We start from the raw sequence: 24,152 nt of genomic DNA on the forward strand, positions 1-24,152 counted from the left end.
ACCTCCAAAAGCATCACATATTAAACAAGGGGGAGAGGGTGGGTAGTCTCCCAGCACCCGAGCCCAGGGAATGAGCCCCCTGCTGACCCCACAGTAGAATGCTGAAACCAGACACCGACCTCAGCGCCCCTGACAGAGACAGGCAGACTTAGTCTAAAATCTGGCCAAAGACTCTCCCCAGGAATTTACCAATCAAAAATGCGAATGAAAAAAAAAAAAAGAAAAAAAAAAAAAATGCGAATGGATGAACCAGCTCAGTATTACCTGAGGTTCCCAATCCTCCCAGCTCCCAGCACTCTGGGAAAAAGGGAGTCTATTTATGGCAAATAATTCTAGAGCTGAATCAATGCACTGTAAATAAGAGACCAAAAAAAAAGAATCTATAAAGGGCTTCCATTCTGACCAACCCAACATCATTACTGTACAAAAAACAGTTTTATTAATTACCCCAACTGTGCCTCTGTTCATGCTCTAGGTCACACTTGTTTCTCAGATTCGGCCCAGGCTCATAGGCAAGTTACCAGATTAGCAAATAGGAAAACTGTTCTGCAAAACAGCAATTGTCAGCTTAAGGCATTACTACCATTGCAGAAAGAAGCAAGGTTACTAAGGAATTTTGGACAACCCAGGATAATGATTTCTGGGACAGGAAACCCTCTCTGAAAGGGCCAGTCCATGCTGCTGCTAGGAGATGACACTCTTGCTCTGGGGAACAGGTCACTCCTTTAAACCCATCCACAACATCACAGACAAAACACTTTCTATTCCTCGAGCTTTCAGATTTAGAAGTTAGTTCTATAAAAAGCACTCTGTCCCAGAAGCCCCGACACGTCCACGGGCCTCTGAGTGCTCACTTGGTCCTCCCTGACTGGAGCAGAGGAGGATGGAGATATATGGAAGGTTGGTCAGGCTCAGTTTTTAAAAATGAAGTCACTACTAGAAATACGGAGCAAGGGGCAGAGACCCCTGCTGCAATCACATGCTGAATCATTGTCCTCCCAGAGAGCGGGCTCCTACAGGTTCCTTCAGTCCATGGAAGTGCTCAGAGCGGGGCAGGCCAGTGTGGCCACGGAGCTGTGCCTGCCTCACTGCATGCCGAACCACTGCTCCTGGTCAGCCCACTGGGCCGCCTCACTGTCGCTGCCCTCCAGGTCCCCTTCTTCCCCACTCCCTTCCATGTCGTCCACATCCTCCTCCTGAGTGGCATCCGTGGGACTCTCCTCCTTCTCCATCTTCTGCATCCCCTCTAGAGACTTCTGGTCATTGGGGTCCAAACTAGGGGACAACAAAACAAAGGAGAGGCCTGAATCTCTGCCTTGCTTCTTGCTGGCTGATGCGTCATCTCTCCCTGGCACAGCAGTGAAATGACCACCCAGTCACAGAGAAACTGCTAATGCCTGGCCTCTCCAAACAACTCCAGTTCCATAGGGAAGATCGAGTGAGTCCACCACTAGAAGTGAAAAAAGGCATCTTGTCCTAAGTTTTAGAATTCTCAATTTGAGTTTTCTCCATTTATTTCTTAAACCTTTTCACACTTAATACCCCTAGCATTCTGCTAGAGGAAGATACTAGATAACACAAATGAAAAAGTAGCAAAAAACCATTAACAGAAAAATTCAAATATAATTTAACAGTATTAGGTTTTTAAGTTACAAGTTTACAAAAAATACTTATTTTTCTGTGAGTAAAACTGTTCCATGTTCTTATGATATAATTAAACATATAGCATTTCAGTAGTCAACCAAAATCATCATGCTTACCATGGAACAGATTTGTCAACTCCTAGGTTAGACCCCAGGACCCAAAGCTACCCAACCTGGGCATTTGACTGTAGCAGCTAAGAGTATTGTGCATGCCAAAACCCTCAAAGTTCAGAGGGTCCAGAACATTTATTTACTTGGTTCCTAAGCAATCTCTCCTCTTGCTTTTGTGACCATCACTGAGGCCAGCCCGTGTCCAATTTCTAGCAAATCCCGCCTCTATATTTTATTTTCACATTTGCTTCTGGGTTTCCAAAAAGCAAATGAAACCCATGTTGGAATCCTGTTCCTACTTATGTAACTGTAGATTGACTGTAACATCTCCTATTCTCTGAAACCTTCCATACAGCTCTCACCCACACACAGCGCTCCCCACCCTCTGCACTCCCACCCTGCCTTCTAGAGACTGCTTTGAAAGCACTTAGCACATGGTATCTATCAGTCTGCACGTCTGAGACTGAGAGATCCCGGAATCACAGCATCCCCAGTGTTTACTGAGATGCCAGGCACATGAGTGGTGCTTAACTGCTGAACAAGTAAATGGATGTGATCAGACTCAATTAAAGACAGGCCTCCACCATAACTTTATAGACACACAGACAACCCTCAAAGAAATCACTTCTGTATTAAGCAGTAAGAATACCACTATTTATTTAGTATTTACTATATACCAGGCACAGTGCTAAGAGCTTTACACGGAATAATCATTTAATCCTCGTTTAATCATTTAATACCTAATAAGGTAGATATAGACAAGGAAATCTGTTAGTAACTTGCCCAAGATAACAGGTGGTAAAGGTAGTATTCTTCAGAGCTTAAGTTCTTAACTACTACAGTAGGTAGAAACATGGGAAAGTACTTACAATACGTTGATTGAAAAAGCAGAATATAAAATATATACTACGTATAACCCTATAAAAATACGTATATGTGTTGGCAAAGCCAGGAAGATGATCTACACAAATGAAAACAGATGTTATAGTGGTGTGGCTGGTTATGAGTGAAACAGATCTTTAATGTTAATATCACTTAAGGAAAAGACTTTAGAAGTCATAAATTTACAAACAACTCTACCATTACTATTATTACTGTTTTCAACCATGGGCACAAAGTGTGTGTGTTTCCAGAACTCCTGTTACATTGTTCCCTGCTTCCTCTACCCCTCAATGACCTTCCCCCCATGGGAGGCTAAGTGCCTACCTTAGTGCTATACTATACTGGTCCATTGCTTCCTGATACTCATTGACAGCTACAAGGAAATCTCCTAGGATCCGATGCAGGACACAGTCACTTTGATTAGCTAGTGCGTTCCGCAGCAAAGCAATTCCATCTTCATATTTCTGTTCTCTGCCTGAAAAGAAAAAGACTCTCATTTTCCTACTTACACAACATTTCGAAATATATTCCCATCGCAAGTCATATACACAAAACCACAACAATGATCACAATCCAACATCTATTTATAGATGTCAAGAGAACAGTGGTGTGGCAGGAAGTGAGAACAAGGTCGTTTGAATTCTTATTCCATTAGGAACTCTGCAGTTTGAGTTCTGATTTTTAAAAACTTACTCACGACCAAAGTTCATATAAAAAGCCAAAATGGATTTTATTTGCTAAAATACCCTAAACTCAGTTCATCATAAATCAGGACTTAAAAAACCAAGTCTAAAAGGGAAGTCATAAGATGGGTCAAAACAGTTCAAACTGGTTAAAACCAGTTATATTCGGCCCAAATTAGTTCAGGACAAAGTGAGCTGAATAGGTACTAACCAAGTACACCTGGTTTGAGCCACTCCACAAGAGTCATTCTAAGCCAATTACATTTGGTTGTGCTAAATATAAACCAATTCACATGGGCTCAGACCTAGTGCAAAAGCACACACCTGTTTGGTCATCTGTAACCAACTGGGACTAGGGAATCCAACTGAGATCAGGTTTTACACAATTAACTACTAACAGGGAAGTAAACAAGATATACTTACTAAGCAGTTCCGCTTTTTTCACCACAGCCTTAATGTAGTCCGGCCTTTGAGTCAAGGCTTTATCTAATAAAGTTTTGGCTTTCTCCTGTGTCACTGGGTCTTCAAGACAAACGGTGGCTAAAAGGGTAAGGGTCTGTGCATTTGCTCCTAGAGTTTTGTAAACATTGTTAGCCATTACCATTGCTTCACGAATACTGTTGGAGGCTAAGTAACATTCGATGAGACCTGAAAAAATATAACACAAAGTTCAACCACATTACCATTCCAAGCCATGCTTCCATTCTGACAGCCTTCCAAATTACAAACCTTCAAAGTTTAAAACAAAGGGCAGGCCAAGGGAAAAGTCTGATGGTGAGATCAGACTGAAGGGTATGTTGATGGAACAGCTAAGAGATGCTCTTTCTTCCCCAGAGCACTTGACGGACGTGGAAAAAGCCTGTAGCGCAAAGGCACCTTCAGTTAGTGAAGGAAACAAACATGCACAAGTAAACCAAAGCATGTAGGCAGCCCAGCTGCAAGTCAGAGGAACGAATGTGACACTAACTAATGTGACATTAACATACTGTGAAAGACGGGGTTTCCAACAAAACCCAAGGTTTTGCTGCCTCTTAACAAACTGTTAATTTCCAGCTGTGCTCAGTCACCTTTAGTCCTACATTTAAGGGGGAGGGCTCCTACAGTCCACAGCGAATGTCCAGCTCTAAAAACTAAAGGACCTAGGGAGTAACCTCAGGAGAAAGGAAGACCTTTTCATTTGAAACATAAACATTATCTCAAGAAGCATTTGCTGAGGGTTTCCCTAAACTGGATGGAAAGGGCTTAATCAGATGGATCAAATATACTGAGATCGGCAGCTCCTGCCTCTTTCCATACCCACAGCAAGATGCTCCACAGGGTCATTTCAAGCACAGTCAACTCTCAACTGTTCATGCCAAGAAATCAAAGAGAACAGAGGAGGTACTTTTTAGCCCAAAGCACTCATCAAAACAGAAAAACAGCTTAAACCCCAAACCCACACACTCTCTGGCAGATTTTCTCTGTATACTCCTCCACCCTAGTGGCATTTATAATATATGTGCACATTCTACCACACACTATGGTTACTTAACCAGCAATTACCTAACTCTTAAGGGCAACGTGGTGGATTCAGAATATGGTGGTTGGTTGTAACTACCTACTGAATAGTTTTACTTTCCTGCTAAAGCCCCACTGGAAATTCAGAGGGAAATGTGAAGAATGCACTTCACTGATCCAGGGCCCCCACCAGTAAAGAAAGCTTGGTTGGCGGCTGCAAGAACCACCAGAAGGCATAACCAAGTCACCCCGATCCAAATTTCCAAATTGTGGCTTGAGTGAAGGCATCCCATAAAGCCTCACTGGCCAACTGGGGAACAACTCTAACTATCCTGTGTCCAATCACTCACTGTGGTAATGCAGTTAGCTGCATTCCTAGGCTCTTGTGAAATAGGCACACAGCAGACGGGAGTTAGCGTGATAAAAGCAGCTGGGAGGCTAGGGAAGCTACAGTTTCAGGATCAAGAATTTAATCTGAAACCAAAAGCTTGGTTTGTTGCAGTTTCTTAAGAACAAATCCACAACAGGCATAGTTCTCTGGCTATCTAAGCAGATTTGTTCTTTACACCAACTTCCAAATTTTATTTCTCAAATTTGAACTCATCTTCCTGTTAAGAGCAAATCACTCCTAGACTCCTGGGTTTATTTTTAAATTCTTATAAAAATATGCTTTGGAGGAACTGCATCTTGTAAGATCTATTTTAACGTCTCTGACTGAGTCACCAAATGCTGCTGAAGCTGGCATAGCTTTGAACTCCTAGGGGCAGTTCACACGAACTTAAAATAGTACATAACAAAGTTTGACCCTGATCATGCCTACTCTAGAGGTCACAATGAACTGACCAGTTCCCACAACCAACACTGTCATATGGATACTGAGTTACCCTATGAGTAATATTTCTGGCCCAAGGTAAGACAACTGTAAAAAAGAATAAAGACAGGGACTTCCCTGGTGATCTAGTGGTTAAGACTCTGCGCTCCCAATGCAGGCCCGGGTTCGATCCCTGGTCAGGGAACCAGATCCCACATATGCTGCAACTAAATAAAGATCCCACACCCGGCAACTAAGACCTGGCACAGCCAAATACATAAATAAATATTAAAAAAAAGAAAAAAAACAATAAAGACGTACCAAGCAATCCAGCACAGTGCCAGCACAGAGAAACTCACATTAATGAGTGGGCCACGTTTGAGAAACAAAACATGACCAAAAAAACCAACCCAACTATACCCTAGCCAAAAATCAGAAACAAAAAATGAAAAAAAATGGATTTAAAGTATGGAGTGAAAAGTCCGGCCATAAATGAATTTATAATGCCTAATGCAGTGGTTCCCAAATATGTCTGCACAATGGCATTACCTGTGATCTTAAAAAAGTACTGATGCCTATATCCCAACAGCAAATATTCTGACTTAAACAGTACTGGAGTGACCTAGCATCAGGATTTTTCTAAGTTCCCCCAGAGGACTCCAATGTACAAAAAACTTTGGAAACTGCTGGCCCAACAAAACCTTCCATCTGAGTGCTGTCGCCACATCTACAGATCCACACCATTCATCTATATTTTTTATCTTACCTTCATAACAATCTAAGCGACAAGGTGCAAGACGTATAGCCTCCCGAAAGTGGATTATTGCTTCTTGGACTCTGCCCATGTTTCTAAGTGCTGCTCCCTTAAGTAGCAAAGCTTGAACACTATTACTGTTCAGCTGAATGGCCTTGGCTCCTAAATAGAGGGCTCGGGAGTAGCGTTTGCTATAGAAGCTATGACACCTGGAGGAAAAAACAACCAAAAGTTATCTGAGATAAGACCATAAAGAAACTTCTTCAAAAAGGAAAATCAGAGAAAAGGCCCTCTACGTGATCCTTACTACAAACCCCTTACAACTTTAGCCTAAGATATTAGTGAAAAAACAGAACAACAAGAATCTACTGAATATTTATTTTTAAGGGAGAAATCTTGATACGGAAGGGAAAAATTACAAAAAAGAACCTGATGGGGACTTCCCTGGGGGCCCAGTGGTTAAGAATCAGCCTTCCAACACAGGGGACGTGGGTTCAATACCTGGTTGGGGAACTAAGATCCCACATGCCACGGGACAACTAAGCCCGCACGCTCTAGAGCCCGTGCACCTCAACTACTGAGCCCACAGGCCGCAACTAGAGAAGCTCACACACTGCAACGAAGAGCCCATGAGCTGCAACTAAGACCCGACACAGCCAAATAATAATAAAATTAAAAAAAAAAAAAGAACCTGACAATCTGGGTATGTTATCAGGTCAGAGACATTCAGAGAATTTGTAAAGCCAGGTTAGTAACAGCAGCACAGTTCCTGGCCTGCTCACTGATGGCTGCCTGTGTGCAGGTGCAGTGCTGAGCATGATACATTCACTATCTCAGTAAACACCTACCCCATAAAGCAGGGGTATTATCCTCATTTTCCAAATGCGAAAACAGACTCAGAGAAGTAAATGATGTATCCAAAGTCACAGGCAGACCATGATTTGAATCCAAGTCTTGATTATCCCTTAAACCAAAGCTCTCAAATCTATATTCTATTGAGGAGGAACCACAATTTCCTAAAGAATCTACTAAAACTGGGGAGAAAAGGGAATGCATAAACATACCCAGAGACCACCCAGGGTTCCGCATGTTGATCAGAAATATTGAAAAGGCGGCAGCCAAGGTTCTCCACATCCTCCAGCCGCCCTTCTCGTGCCAGGAGGTAGCCATATACATCCATTCCTACAGAGGAAGAGGCTCATTAAAGCAGCAGGCGTCTTTTCTGAAGGAGCTGTAACCTTCATCGGAGTCCACACTGAGGCCCCAGCTCCAGCAGGGTCTGAGCCCTCTCCACCATCATGAGCTCCTCCCACCAGCATTCCCAGTTTCCTACAGAATGACTATTAAAAAGACAATACAGGGCTTCCCTGGTGGCACAGTGGTTGAGAGTCCGCCTGCCGATGCAGGGGACACGGGTTCGTGCCCTGGTCCAAGAAGATCCCACATGCCGAGGAGCGGCTGAGCCCGTGCGTCCAGAGCCTGTGCTCCGCAACGGGAGAGGCCACAACAGTGAGAGGCCCACGTACCTCAAAAAAAAAAAGAAAGACAGAACACATCCAAAAGTAAAAACAAAAACAAAACAAAGAGTAGAAGGACCTACCTCACAATTTGAAAGCCTGTTATTTTCAGGAACTATTTGTCCCTATATCCTGTGGTGTGATAATACAGCTATCCTAACACATAACCAGAAAAGGCCCAAAAAAGGCATCAAATTAAGTTCTCTCTTCCAACAGGTCTAGACACAGTCAGGAGTACACACTTAATATGATGGTCTCAGAAAAAGTTAGCCTATTCTAGAAAAAGCATCTAGTTCCTTCTGGAGTCTAGTTCATTTAAGATCATCCCCCAGCCCTACCCCCCCCCCCTTATTTTCACTCATGTTCTATTAAAAAAAAGCCCCAAGCTCGCTGTCACCCATCTCTTACCACCATTCCCCTCCATTCCTTAATATTCCTTCAGATTCCAAAGAAAATGCCTCTCAAACCAAGATTACTGCAGCTCTCCCTGCTGGCCCCTGGACTCGGGTCTGAGCTTCTAACTCCAAGATGCTGACTCTACTGCCAGGCTACTACTTCTAAAACATCATTTTCATCATGGGCACAGGCAATTTGAAGAAGAGGAATAACAATGGGCAGGAGGGGACCTTGGGCAAACAAATTCATCTTTCTGGATCTGTTTCCCCATCTACATGCTTGTGAAGTTCCCCTCCCTGCTCTGTCAACTCTACAAAACTGGGATTTCCCTGGTGGCACAGTGGTTAAGAATCCGCCTGCCAATGCAGGGGACACAGGTTCGAGCCCTGGTCCGGGAAGATCCCACATGCCATGGAGCAACTAAGCCCATGTGCCACAATTACTGAGCCTGTGTGCCACAACTACTGAGCCTGTGTGCCACAACTACTGAAGCCTGCGTGCCTAGAGCCCGTGCTCCACAAAGAGAAGCCACCACAATGAGAAGCCCATGCACCACAACGAAGAGTAGCCCCTGCTCGCCACAACTAGAGAAAGCCTGTGAACAGCAACGAAGACCCAATGCGACCAAAAATAAATCAATAAATAAATTTATTAAAAGAAAAAAAAAAGAGTCTACAAAACTGTTTATTGTCACAAGGTCATGTTTTTCTGATGACCTTTTTGGGGCCTTTACAAGCAGACTTCAGCCTATCTATCCAACCTTATTTCCTACTATTCCTGCGCACATTACCCTTCACTCACTGCCACTCACCCAACAGCCATCCTTTGGAAGTCCCTGTGGCTTACCTCCTTCAGCAGCAATGTTCTTTTAAATCAATGATTTTTTTGTTGTTCACTTCTAATGACTTCCTTTAACCACCTGATCACTTTCTTAGTATCTGTTCACTTACTCCTTTTTAACTATATTTAAGGACACAGTAAAGCTAAATTCCCTAAAAGGATATAAGGTCCTGGGGATGCCATCCAAATTCTCAGTCAGGCACATCATAAATCTGTAAATCATAAGGAAGGGCTATGATCCCTCCCCAAACAAAGAAAGCTAAATAATGATCTGTGGGGAGATGACACTTAAATTCAAGCAAAAACAACTGCCCAAAATGGAATTACCCAAGTGTCAGAGACACTGTCAAGGCCTTAAAAAAAAAAAAAAGGTAAAAGGCTACTTTAATCAATTTTATAAAATATTTTTTTACAAAAAACTGTATCAGAAGATCATGTTACATCTTCTCCCTATCTTCTGATTTGCCCCTCTACAGCCACCTCCATACTGCCCCAAGAATTACTTACCTTTTATCAGATAAGGATCCAACATCTGTGCCTGTTCAAACTTGAGGACAGAGTTTTTATTGTCTCCAGCTCTGAAGTACAGATCTGCTAAGCTTCCCAGTAGGTCCACGTTATCTCTCAATAAGGACTTTTTCTCTAGTGAACTTTAAGATATTAAACATTGAACCTTAAAATCTATTGTAAATCCTCTTAGTTGTTGAATCTGGGTGATGGGTATATGGGCACTATTTTCTTTTATGTATGTACAAGATTTTTCACAAGGAAAGACTAAAAAAAAAGTGTAACTAGATTTTCTTATTCTGAGCTTTTAACTTAAAGTTATACAAGACTGGATAGTAAATACACAGAATAAAGCAGAAATCTCTCTCATTACCTAGAAACTTTCTGGTTGCAGTTTTTCAGAGGATAACATATACTATACGGTGTTAAATGTAATGTCATTCAAAGTGACAGCTACTTATTATTCAACCATATGACTTTGCCTAACACAAACCCCACTCTTGTCCTTGGACTTTACCTGACTAGAAAGAAAAATCCCAGTCCTGAGGCAACCCAGGTCAGATGCTGCAATAATCTATGCTTCTGGGGCATCCAAAAAGATGTTCTTCCAGGTTCAAGTATGACACACTAAGGCCGACTGTTTTGCAAGGGTTACTACTTTTGCAAGTACAGAGCTAAATTTGGTCCAAGTTTACATTAACAGAGACTATTACATCTGGGACTATTCAGTACATTAACAGACTAACAAAGCCTAGGGACAACTGGCTGTAATACCAACAGATAAGCATCCATTTTTCTGTTTTGTTAATTTATATACATAAAACCCCCATATAAGGGCCCCAAGAATACTGAATCAACTTTGTGGCTCTCACCAGATGGTATTGATTGCTCTCGAGTTGTCACCAACGTGCACAAAAGCATACGCTTTGATCCACACAGAAAGCCAGTCTAAGTTAGGCAAGGTCTGGATCACGTTCATCGTCATTGATGCCACCTCTGCACCTTTTACAGAAAGGGACAGCAAACCTAATCCAACAGAAAGTAGGAGAAAGAAGGTGAGGCATAGCATCCTTCTTCTACAATGGAAAAAGCAATAGGCTACCCTTTCTCTAGGTTATAAGGCAACCCTTTCCCTATTCTAAGCAAGATGGACATGACAGAACAACTACAGTATTTCTTGATCAGTGAAAGAATACACGGCAATAGTAACCTATTGACTCACTCTCTGGAGGTGAAGCATGGGCAACTTTAAAAAAAATAAACTTATTCTAATGTACAGCCAAGATTATCTTAGAGAGTAAACACTCCATGAAAATAGGGAGAATGACCTGTACCTAGAATGGCATCAAGGGCTAATGGGCACTGCCTCAGCACTTCCTTATAGCTGGTGACTGAAGGTCGCTCCTGACCAGCCTTCTTGTACAGGTTTGCCAGCATCATGTTTATCTGTAATGAAAAGAAAGGACAATAAGGTAAGTATATATTTAAAAACAAAATCTCACCATCAATAAGTCCTGATTTTTATTATCAGTTATTCTACTTTTTACTGGAAAATCTACCCAAAGCTGTGTGGAAATAAAGCCCAACCCCATTCTTCAAACCAAAGAGGAAATTACTACTTTGCTTTTCCTATGTCCTCCCATTTCCCCCCAAATTCTTCTCACTTACCCAGCCAAAAGGTCCAAAAATATCTGGACCAAAGATGCTGCCTCTGGAAATGGAAGTAACCTTCATTTGAGAAATGTTACAGAATTCTAATTACCTTGATTTTTAAGACAGAAGATGAACTACCCTAAAAATGCTTGCTTACATATTTTATTTTTTAAGTTTATATATTCTAAATGCAATTAATATCACAGCATGAAAAAGTGAGGAATTCTTAACACAGCTAATTAAAAAAGATCAGATGAATTTTCCCCAAAAAGGAAATGACAGATACAGAATAAAACACTTCGCTTCTCTCTGACAATTGGTCTAGCAGCTAGACTCTAGCCTTTCTAATGCTTGAAGCTTTGACCCACAGGTACTGTCTGATTGATCAAAGTAATGCTACAAAAATCAAACTCTAACTGACCTCTAGAGGTGATGATGATCCTGAGATCAGCTACACTATTTAAATCTAGTGAATATATTTTTAGCACAATTCAAATATGTAACTCAGAAAAGCTCTAGTTAAAAAAAAAAAAAGAAAAACCCTTCCTAAAAATGCAACAGGGAAAATCTGAGAATACCTAAAAGTTCCAAAGAATATAGAAGTTACAGAGAAGGGATAAATATTCTTAATAGCACAAAGACAAAAACACAATTTTCCAATTTAAAATTAATAGGTACTAAATAGAACACATTGTTTGCCAGATCATTACCCTAAGGAAGCAGTCAACATGAGGGAACAAAAGAAAAAAAAAAGCCAATCCCCAATCTCCTCAATTATCTGTAGCTTGGTATGCCAGACACTTACTAAAAATTACTATGAAGATAAAGAACATCAACATCTGTTCCAATTATGAACTCATAGTATATAAAAATCTAGTATGCCATTAATCCATACTGAATCAAACAATGAATACTAGAAATAAAACTTTTTTTTTCATTCAGATGGTCTTTTAATCGGCTTCATGAAGCCAAAGAAAACTGCTTGTAAGAATTCCTTCACCCCTTCAGATACAACATTGACGGGACATGTGTACGTCTTCTGGCAAAAAAGGACAATATAAATACACATTTTCAAGAACCTCTCGGGGATGTCTGCAAATCTACTGTGGGTCCCACAGGACAGGTGGACGCCCAGGCCAGGGCAGCCCGGGTGCTCTGCTGCCACCTGCACGGTTCTACCACGCTACACTCAGAAACATGACACTGAGTTGGAAAAAAGCTACAACTTGCTCAGCTTCGGACAAAGAGCAGATTCAGAGTCTGTTCAATCTCAAAGAGAAGTGACTCAGGGCACCCAACTTCACGGGGCCAACCCCAATGAAAAGAAAAAGAAAAAAAGCAACACAACCAAAAACAAAAAACAAAACTCTCACAACCCCTGGTGATTTTCTGAAAAAAGCCTCTTGGCTCACGGTTAAATGGTAAAAGTAAAACTGGAAGTGCTCTTCAAAACGTTTTTAAGACTCTTAAAAATGGAAAGTGCTTCCTTAAAAAGCAAAGTGTAGTAACAAGGCCATCTGGGGGCCAGAAGCAGTCAGGCTGTGTTTGACAAGATCAGAACCAGTAAGACTACAAAAGTGGGTACAAGGACGTGTGATCACTACACATTAACGATTCAGCGGAGCTCCCAAAATCTTTAAACATACGGCCACTGGAAGGACGATCTCAAGCAGGAAGGATTTTTACTCGTGTGTAGCATAACTGTTGCAGCTGTCTCTGTAGGATCCGCCCGAGCTCCGGTCACCGCAGCTGCCACCCTGACTCCGGCTGCTGTAGTAGTCTCTGGAGCCTCCATAGCCCCCACTCCTGGACTCGAACTAGCTCCCCCTGTAGCCGCGGTCCCCTCCTCCTCTGGAGAACCCATGGCCCCGGCCTCGGCCCCCGCGGAAGAAGCCCTGGCCCCCAGCAGAGCCAACTCGGTACCTGCGGGATTGGTTACCAGACGACTTGCCAGCCTGGTCGACCCAGATCTGCCGCCCATCCACAGACTTCCCGTTCATAGCCATCATGGCGTCCTTGGCATCGCTGATGTTCTCAAAGGTGACAAACCCAAAGCCCCTCAATCGCTGGGTCTCCCTGTCTTTCACGACCACCACTTCTGAGATCTGTCCATATTTTGAGAAGACCTGCTCCAGTGACTGCTCGTTGGTGTCAAAACTCAGCCCTCCGACGAAAAGCTTGCCTTCATGTGATGCCATGGCGGCCAATGAGTTGGGCAGGTCCCTGGCACAGGTGGGAAGATGGCACGGCACAACGGCCCGAGCTCCTAACGTGCAAAGTGACTCAAAACTATTTTTTATTTGGCCTCAGATTTTCCATTTTAGGCTATGTTGAAATGCAAAAAAAGGTACTTAAAGGAAAACTCCAGTACTGGTGTCAATACTTGAAAAAAATAAAAGAATTAAATTTAATATCCTTTCTTGACTGCTTATTATTAGCAAACTACAACGGACGGACCATCTGTCTCAACAAATATTAAAATTCCCTTTAAACTACCTGACACTTTGAAAGAGTGAGTTTTGAGTACTACCTAGTAGGAAAGTCAATTCTTTTTAAAACAGATCCTTACTTGGGGGCATCATTAAAGCCACATTCTACCAGTTACAAACACAAGCAACTAGAACCCAACTTCAAGGGGCCGACCCCAATGAAAAGAAAAAGAACTGTTCTAAAAACTGAGTGAGAAATTGTTTGTTGGTATGTTTCTCTTAAAAGTTGAAGATTTTCCAAGATATAATAATTTCACACTGGAATTTCCTTTAAAATTGTGAAACAATGTGTGGCGGTGTTTACCATACATTAACAAACATTTATTTTGACTCACTTCCTTGTTCTTTACACAGACTGAGAAGCCAGTTAACTCCCTAACGGACAAGAAAGAAAAACTGTAAATATTCTAGGTTTATGTGTGAGGCACACATCTTTGCTTGCTCCTGGCTACAACAGCTCTACAGAATGAAGAATGAAAGATATGTACTCCTAACATATGTGGACTCCTCTGGTCTCTCCTGAAATGATGGCTGTAAACACCAAAGTGCTGGATACAAAGCTCAGCTTCTTTGCCATTACTCATTTTAAAATATGTCCCTGAACTCCCTCAAGTCATCAAGGAAGAAATTACAGTACATTTCCAATAAGATAAGGAATAGGTACCATGCAAAGTTTATAATCAAAACAGCATTTTCCAAAATAAGACACTCTTTACATATACAAAAAAATTATTCTTGGAGTAACACTTTCATAGCGTACCAGAACATAATTTAGTATACAGCGCCCAGCTTATTATGAGACAAGTTAATCTATAATATACTTACAAATGTTTTTAATAACAGCTATCACCATAAAATATACTGAGGAAATAGCTTACTTTTGAAAATTCAGAAAATATTAAATAAATCCTCAACATGAGGAGATGCTTCAACATGTTCTCATAAAGTTTGATTATTTACTTTTAAAACTCAGTAACACCTGGGTGAAAAAACACTACCTAAATACACCAGGTCCCTACTGGTTATGATTCCTTTTCTTTTAAGGGCAGGAAGACATCATACCTATAAAATTCCTTATTGTTAAGCACACACTGCACAGAACAGTTTTTCAATGAAATGAGGATGGTAGGTGACATGAGAGTATGAAGAATATTAAATACTGATGTGAATTTACTCCTAAGAGCTAAGATTTTCATTGTTTTTCTAAACTGGACTTCAAAAAAACCTGTAATCAGAGATGCCCAATATAATACTCCTTATAGAATAGTACTTTTAAAAAGTATTCTCACATACATGAACTCAACTCATACCAGAGAAAGTACCATTATCCTCAGTAAGGAAAAAAAAAGTAAAGCCAGATTTTTAACTTGTGCCAAGTTCATACTGCACACAGCTTGAATGCCCTAAACTCAGACAAGATACCAGAACTTTTGATTTCAGTTGAAGGTGTTCTATACATTATAATATGTTGACAAATCAAACGTACAAAAGGATCTTGTAGTCTTAATTCTGAAAATGAAAGGAATACACACTATCAAATGCGTATACCTATAGAATGCAAAAAATGAGGTTCTAAAAAGTATTATTGCTACCTGGAAGTATACTGCAAATCATATTTCCTACAATAAGAAACACCAAAAAATAAACATATGTAATATTATTCTCCAGCTACCACTTTCATTAGCTGAATTTTCAAGGTCTCATAAGAAAGTCACTCCTCCATCTCTCTAAACAGGGAGAACAGGTGAACAAAGTGGGAATTAGAGACAAGGATAAAATGTTCAGATGGAATCCCTGAAAACACGGCAGAAGAGGGTTGGAAGGACTGGGGAAGAGAAAAATATGTAACAAGTTGTTAATTCAACTTACTTTGGGAGTTCTTTGTCTTGAAGGGATCCCATCAAGAATAGCAATGGCATCTTTATCTTGTTTTAGCATTGTATAACATTCAGCCATTTTGTACTTTACTTCAATTTCAGATGGAAGACACTTAAGAGGAAATGAAAACATCTCTTCAAAATATTACTTCAACAGTATAGCAGTTCTTCAAATTGTTAAACATAAGTACCATATGACCTAGCAATTCTGCTTTTATGTATACAGCCAAGAGAACTGAAAACATGTCCACACAAAACCTGTATACAAATGTTCATAGCAGCATTAATAATAGATAAAAAGTGGAAACAAGGCTTCCCTGGTGGCGCAGTGGTTAAGAATCCACCTGTCAATGCTGGGGACACGGGTTCGAGCCCTGGACCAGGAAGATTCCACATGCTGCAGAGCAACTAAGCCTGTACGCCACAACTACTGAGCCTGCACTCTAGAGTCCACGAGCCACAAGTACTGAGCCCATGCGCCTAGAGCCCAGGCTCTGCAAGAGAAGCCACCACAACAAGAAGCCCACACACCACAACGAAGAGTAGCCCCTGCTCACTGCAACTAGAGAAAGCCCACGTGCGGCAACGAAGACCCAAGGCAGCCAAATAAAAATTAATTATTTAAAAAAGTGGAAGCAACCCAAATGCCCATCAACTAATGAATAGTTAAAATATGGCATATCCATACAATGGAATATTATTCTGCAATAAAAAGGAATAAAGAACTGATTCTTTATTCCATGCTGTAACATGGATCACCCTTGAAACCATTATGCTAAGTAAAGGAAGCCAGCCACAAAAGGCCACATATTGCACAATTCCATTCATATAAAATGTCCAGAATAGGTAAACCCACAGAGGCAGAAAGGTTAGTGATTCCCAGGGGCTGGGGAGATAAAGGGCAGGTTTCTCTAGGGTGATGAAAATATTCTGGAATTAAGACAGTACTGATGGTTGTACAATTCTGTGAATACACTAAAACCCACTGAATTATGAATTTTATGTTGTGAATTGTATGTCAATTTTTTAAAAGACTCTTTAAAGATTAAATGTATTTGATTCACATGGAAGGTTCAGCATGGTGCTAAGCATAAAGAGCGCTCAAAAACAGTTAACTACTGGCCTTCCCTGGTGGCGCGGTGGTTAAAAATCTGCCTGCCAATGCAGGGGACACGGGTTCGAGCCCTGGACCAGGAAAATTGCACATGCTGCAGAGCAACTAAGCCCGCGAGCCACAACTACTGAAGCCCGCGTGCCTAGAGCCCGTGCTCTGCAACAAGAGAAGCCACCACAATGAGAAGCCTGCTCACCGTAACAAAGAGTAGCCCCCACTCACCGCAACTAGAGAAAGCCTGCGCACAGCAACTAAGACCCAACAAAGCCATAAATAAATAAATTTTTAAAAAGGAGTTAACTACTTCTATGAATGATTCTGTGTGGATAATACACATGACTTCCATTCAGTGTCAGAAAACAGAATTCCTGGCAATCAGCTCTTTAATAACAAAAACAAAGGATCTGGGCTTCCCTGGTGCCCCAGTGGTTAAGAATCCGCCTGCCAATGCAGGGGACACGGATTCGAACCTTGATCCGGGAAGATCCCACATGCCGTGGAGCAACTAAGCCCATGTGCCACAACTACTGAGCCTTTGCTCTGGAGCCCGCGAGCCACAACTTCTGAAGCCTGTGCACCTGGAGCCCGAGGAGAAGCCCGCGCACCACAACGAAGAGTAGCCCCTGCTCACTGCAACTAGAGAAAGCCCGCGCGCAGCAACGGAGACCCAACGCTGCCAAAAATAAATAAAAATTAAATAAATTTTTTAAAAAAAGCTTCGTTTTAAAACAAAAACAAAGGTTCTACATAAAAAGAAAGGAAACAAGAGTAAGATGTACAGGCTTTAAAAAAAAAAGCAATGATGTTACTTTGTATCTTTTTTTAATGTGGAAAAATACAGAACACAACTCATAATTTCACTTCCAGTTCATTCTACTGACATTCCTCTTAAATAAGTTGCGTGTATAATTTAAATTTAAAGACAGATTCAAACTGAAAAGTCAAAGTTCCCCTCTCCCTAAAGCTTCCCATTAAATGTATTTCCTTCACGCACACAGAAAATTTTTCATGTATATTAACCATATATATTTTAGGCATACACCAAGATATACTTATATAACTATAAACTATCCCCTTTAGGGAATTCCCTGGAGGTTCAGTGGTTAGAACAACGTGTTTTCACTGCCCAGGGCCAGGGAGGGCCCAGGTTCAATCCCTGGTCCCGCAAGCCGTGCGGTGTGGCCAAAAAATTAAAATAAATAAACTATCCCCTTTAAACAAAAAGAGTAGTGAACACACTGCTTCAAACCTTATTCTCTTTACTAATATACACAGTGTTTTCCACATCAGCACATACACCCCTATATTTCATTTTTCAATATTTCCATCATATTCCATCCTAGGGCTATATTATAATTTAACTAGATCCTACTGATAAACACTTTTGCTTCCAGTTTCTTACCATTATAAACAATACTACAATAAGCAGCCCTTAGTTATATACCCTTGTAAACCTTTTGTGAATCTACTATTAGGATTAATTTCTAGCAATGGGATGACTGTCCAATGGTGAAATTATAATTTTTTACCCTTCATTTATTTAATTATCAAGCAACCAAAACTAGTAGGAATTCATAAGATTATTTTATATAAATTTCCCCAGGTGCTCACTATCCTAAAAACTGAGTTACAGTTTAAGAGTGTACTTTCATTAAAATTATTAAAAACACTTTAGATTTTGAGTTCTGTTTGTATAAAAGGGAGGAACAGGGACTTCCCTGGCAGTCCAGTGGTTAAGACTTCACGCTTCTAACACAGGGGGCGCAGGTTCAATCCCTGGTTGGGAAACTAAGCCAATAAATAAATAAATAATAAAATAAAAGGAAGGAACAATGAAAGGCTTTGGTTAGAGCCTAGATAATTCCATTTAATTTTTAAACTAATTAATTTAAAATTTAATTCTATTTTTAGATTCATCCATAGAGTGAACTTTGCTTCTAGCCCTTAGTGCTTGGTTGGATGCATTCTTGCATCTAAGTGGTTTTTCATCTTTGTTTCTCCAGTCAGGTCCCCTTTAAAATTACTTTTTATTTTACTTCTTCTACATCTAATCAGCAGTCTTTCAAATTCCTTCAGCGTCTCTTGCTCTCAAAACAACCCAACCAACCAAAACCACATCACACATCTATTTCCAATTACCTGACTTTGTGGAGTGGATGCAGAATTTCCAGTTGAAGGTCTCACTTTTGAAGTTTTACTTAAGGCTTTCTTCTGCTGTAAAGCCATAGTATACTTACTCACAGCATTCCGATATTCCTTATCGTGAAAGAGAGAATCTGCATGATACACCAAAAGCTGGTACTTCTGAGATGGGGAGAATAACTCACTAGAAAACAAAGAAAGTATACCCCCTACATGGGTTGTTTTGAAATGTAAGAAAGAACGCTCTCCTTAGTGTCTACATAAGCCTAATACACCTTGTGTTGACAGTTTACAAAAAAGTAAATTTACCTTAAGTGCTACTCCCCCAAAAAAGAGGCAAGAGTCATACTTCATGCCAATATGGTCAACACATGTAGAAAATTGCCTTAAATTGTTCTCTTTACTATAAAAACAATTGCTACATCTAAATCAAATTCAGTAATACAGAGATATACAAAGAGAAATGTAATACAGTTGACCCTTGAACAAACCAGGTTTGAATTACAAGGGTCCACCTATATGTATAGATTTTTTTCAATAGCACACACTACAGTACTACACCACTCTTGGTTGAATCCATGTGTGCAGAACTGCAGATATGGAGGAAATGCATATATAAAGGGCCAACTATAACTTATACGTGGATTTTTGACTGTGGGGAGGGTTGGCACCCCCTCCCCTCCCCTGAAAGTTGTTCAAGGGTCAACTGTGTATCTTTTCCTCCCCTTCTTTAACCCAAGCCCTCTTAATTGAAGAGTCTGATATATATCCATAACTCTCATATTAACATCAATTTTTAGGGTAATACAGACAAAAGAGAGCAATCATGACTTAACTAATATTACTAAAGTAATATTAGTTTAACCCTACCAAATAAGGGTTAATATTACTTTATAGGGTTAATATTACTTTAACCCTACCAAAGAAGGGTTAAAGAACCTGGAAAAGAGAAACTCACCACTCTGAATCATTTTTAGCTAAGTGCTGAACAAAAAGAGGTTCGGAGGGTACTTAAAACTCTTCAAATACTGAAGAAAATGGGAATACTAAAATACCGAAGTATGGGAATAGACTAGGATAAGCCAATGGGACAGAGTGGAACAGAATGAGAGAGGATTAGCCTTATTTGACAAAGGTTTTTTTTTTTTTTTACATACAGAAGTAAACTTCACTAACAAGAATTTTTACTTCCTTGAGTCTCAGGGGTTTAAGGACAGCGTAACGGAACCAATACATTTCAGAACCTTTTCTTTAACCTTGAATATTGCTCACAAGTGTTATAAGTGCCTAGGACTGGCCACCAATCTTAATGGGAAACTCGTATTTTTAATCTCCAATCCCATCCTTCCCCCAGTTAGAGTTTACATTTTTTCATTGACAGGGAAAACCTACAGCCACTTAAAATGAAAGAACAGTCAGAGTCAAAGAACTCTGGAGACGGTTAACTGCTCAGCAAATGAAGGATACTCAAGAATAGGTACCATAGATTAGTAGGTGCCAGGGGCTGGGGCAAGTGGAATTGGTGAGTGACTACTAATACATTTGGGGTTTCTTTTGGGGGTAACGCAAATGCTTTAGAACAGACAGTGGTGACAGTTGTACAACTCTGTGAATGTACTTAAAACCACAGAAATGGGGGCTTCCCTGGTGGTGCAGTGGTTGAGAGTCTGCCTGCCGATGCAGGAGACACGGGTTCATGCCCCGGTCTGGGAAGATCCCACATGCCGCGGAGTGGCTAGGCCCGTGAGCCATGGCCGCTGAGCCTGAACGGGAGAGGCCACAACAGTGAGAGGCCCACGTACCGCAAAAACAAAACAAAACAAAACAAAAAACACAGAAATGTATTCTTTAAAAGGGTGAATCTGATGGTATGTAAATTTTATCTTAGTAAAAAAATAATTTTAAAATAAGGATAGGTAGGCTAAACACTGGATATAAAGTTACAAAGGAAAGTCAAAGACTGAAAGGTACAGTCCAGATAGTTGAGATCTCTTCCAACTCTGAGATTCTATATATTTAGTGAGAAATAAGATGTGAAAGAAAATAGTTGATTTGATAGAAATACTACACTCAGAGAAAGGATTCAGATGTTTATATATTGTAACATACATGCCTACTTATGCATGCGTAAGTTATCTCTGAAATGATACATGAAAAACTGTTAAGTTGTTGCCTCTGGAGAAGGGAAATAGTGGAGTGAGGTTCAAGACTCAGGATCAGACACTTATCTGCATACCCCTTCAGTACTGTTTGATTTTTTTTTTATGGTGTGTATTGGCAATTAAGAAATATTAAAATATAAATGATAAAGGTCAGAATTTAAACACCTCCTGAAGCTAGGAAGGAAACTGCCAGTTTAGCCTAAAATAAAGAACGGGCCAAGTCTAATCAAAGGACCAAACTCCTTCAAGCTATCCTGTAACATCTTCAAGAACCAAGAATAATGACTAACTGGTGCATAAATTCCCAATGGTAGACACTGTATGCTTTGACAAATCACTCAGAACCAGGTGAAAGGCTCCAGAATAAACAAAGAAGGTCGACAGAGACCAGGGATCCTCACTGTCAACACTAAGTGGATGGTGGTAAAATGATGGGTCTCCCGTAGTGAGGTCCAAAAGCACTAATGGAAATGAAATAGGTAGCAACAGCTGCAACGCCCTTAAGTGGCCCAGACAGCTTCCAGAGCAGGCCAAATGCAAATGGGTCCACCCTCAGTAGAAGATCACAATGCCATTTAGACGCAGTAGACTGTGGTGGGTCAGAATGGAGACTTTAGAGTCAGAAGGACCAAAATCCAGACATTGCGGCTCTTCCACTTACTAGATGTGTGAACTTGACACGGTATTTCACCTTCCTGAGGTTGCACGTATTTCCTTAGTACCTTCAATAAACGTTTGAGTGCGTACTGCACACAGGCACTGTGCTGATTTCATTAGGTGTTAAGTGATGAAGAACATAGATCTTAAAAGTTCCCATCACAGGAAAAACATTTTTCTGTAACTATGTGAGGTGACAGATGTTAGCCAAACTTACTATGATGATCATTTCACAATACAGACAAATATCGAATCATTATGTTGTACACCTGAGACTAGTATGTCAATTATATCTTGGTTTAAAAAAAAAAAGTGATGTAGAATATAAAACAGGGCAAAGGGATAGAATGGTGAGGGTAAGGGACAATTCTGGTGGCCAGACAAGAGTTCTCTACGAGAGAGACTGTCATACAGAGTGAAGTAAGTCAGAAAGAGATAAATATCGTATATTAACGCATATATGTGGAACCTAGAAAAATGGTACAGATGAACCGGTTTGCAGGGCAGAAAGTGAGACACAGAAGTAGAGAACAAACGTATGGACGCCAAGGGGGGAAAGTGACGGGGTGTAGGATGAATTGGGAGATTGGGATTGACATATATACACCAATATGTATAATATAGATAACTAATAAGAATCTGCTGTATAAAAAAAAAATTAAATTTTTTTAAAAAAAGAGTTCTTTAGGAGGGATATCTGAGCTGAAACCTAAATGAGGAGGCAGCTCTGAGGCGAGGACTCTAAGCAGACCCGCAAATGCAAAACCCCTGAGTTGAGAACGCGCTTGGTGTGTTCAAGTAACAGAAAGAATAGCCAGGGAAGCTGGAGCACAGACAGAGTGAGAGAGAGATGTTTGGCCTTGTAGGCCATGGGAAGGAATTTTAATTTAACCAAAAGGGAGAAATTTAAGCACAGGGGCGACATGCACTCAAGGCTGGAAATAGCCCTGTGCTTCATCCGCAATAAGACTCCATAAGCGGCAGCTTTGGAAACGTGAAAAGGGCAATGCGAGTCCTTCAAAAGGTGCCACTCTCATCCATCAAGGAAGTCTCCCGTTTTCAGGTGTTTGCAGGGACGAGAAAGTAAATAAACCCTACTGACACACCCAGGGAAAAAATCAATCTCAAATGCAGGACAAGGGTCTAAAACCAGGCGATTGGGCTTCTTTGAGCCTCGGCGAGCGAGAAAACGTTCTTCGGGAAGGAGCTGGGAAAGGATGAGTCAGCCCAGCGATGTGACAGTCGCTATGCCGGGCGACAAGTTCCTTAGGAAAACCTCTGCTCCCAACTTTCGGGAAACCCTAGCCAGGGTGGTCCTCAGAGCCCCCGCCTTCCGTTTCTCGAAGCAGCCGCTCGCCGCATCCCCCGCAGGGAGCGCATCCCAGCGCCCGGCACAACGCGGGGACCCAGAAAACTCAACTTCGTTCCTAAGTCGGCTCCGCCCGACGAGGCCCTCGCTGACCTCAGAACCTCAGCTGGGGCCCGCAGCCGCTCCTTCCCGCCAATCCCCAGGTCCCCTCAGCCCCCGTTCCCAAACCGGCGCCGCTTTCTCCTCAGCCCCAGGCCGCTCCCCGCCTCAACTCACGGGTTGTTATTACTCATTGTAAGTAACAAGCTGCTGAGGAGCCGCACGTTGGAGTGCAGCCCCGCTGCCGCCATGTCTCGCAAGTGGTCTATCACATTCATTCTGCCCAGCAAGGCCGCCGCGTCACCACGGCGAAGAGAAGGTTGAAGCTCCTTCGGGAAGACTCCAAGATGGCCGCCTCGCCAGGGTCCATCGGGTCTACACGCGGCACCGCCCCCAGGATAATAGGCAGCTACCGAAATGCCTGAGAAAAACGAAAACAAAAACAAAACCTTCCCCGCCAAGCCCCCTGTGAGGTGGTACGATTTGGTTTGGGGTGGGGGTGGGGGTTGTTTTTAGCAAAAGTTACATCATCATTCTAAGCTGCAAACTTTATGGAGGGCTTACAATGCGCTGGGGACAAAAGGCAACTCAGGACGAATGCATGCCCAATTGAAATGAGTCTGAGAGGACTCTCAGAAATTAATAAAAATGTATTGATATTTATCATAAATAAAAGTTAATATACTAGTAGGATGCAGGGGAAAAAAAAATCCCCAACAGCTGGAATTAGATATTTTAATCAGGAGCCAGGGGTAGTCCTAACTGCTTTTAGTCTCGCACGAGCGCGAAGGCTGAAAGCGCCACGCCCCCTCCCCTCAGGTGTTGCGTGTACCTTTGGGAGTACGGCTTCCCTCTTTGGGTGCAAAAGGACGTATTTTTACCATGGGAAATTACTCACTAGCTCAGAGTTAATAAAGACTAGGTTGAGTTTTAGCCGTCCTAATATGAGTGTAGTGTTATCTTGTGATTTTTATTTGCCATTCCCTAATGACGTATGAAATTGAGCATC

The 24,152-nt window shown here is 41.4% G+C and overlaps 1 protein-coding gene and 1 pseudogene across 1 annotated transcript; both read right to left on the bottom strand.

Annotated features, from left to right (window-relative positions):
* Positions 1-420: 420 nt before the first annotated feature.
* ANAPC7 (anaphase promoting complex subunit 7) lies at positions 421-23,513 on the bottom strand. Its single transcript, XM_024758551.1, is given in 12 exon segments — positions 421-1,275; positions 2,961-3,111; positions 3,743-3,967; positions 6,394-6,590; positions 7,446-7,563; positions 9,642-9,784; positions 10,514-10,667; positions 10,976-11,087; positions 15,653-15,772; positions 18,914-19,100; positions 23,321-23,444; positions 23,447-23,513. Coding segments are annotated over 12 exon segments (1,788 nt in total). The 3' UTR covers positions 421-1,085.
* On the bottom strand, positions 12,704-13,882 carry LOC112408767 (cold-inducible RNA-binding protein pseudogene; annotated as a pseudogene).
* Positions 23,514-24,152: the final 639 nt, after the last annotated feature.

Source organism: Neophocaena asiaeorientalis, unplaced genomic scaffold, assembly GCF_003031525.2.
Source record: "Neophocaena asiaeorientalis asiaeorientalis breed wild unplaced genomic scaffold, Neophocaena_asiaeorientalis_V1.1 scaffold77, whole genome shotgun sequence".
In the NCBI taxonomy this organism is placed as follows: Eukaryota; Metazoa; Chordata; class Mammalia; order Artiodactyla; family Phocoenidae; genus Neophocaena; species Neophocaena asiaeorientalis.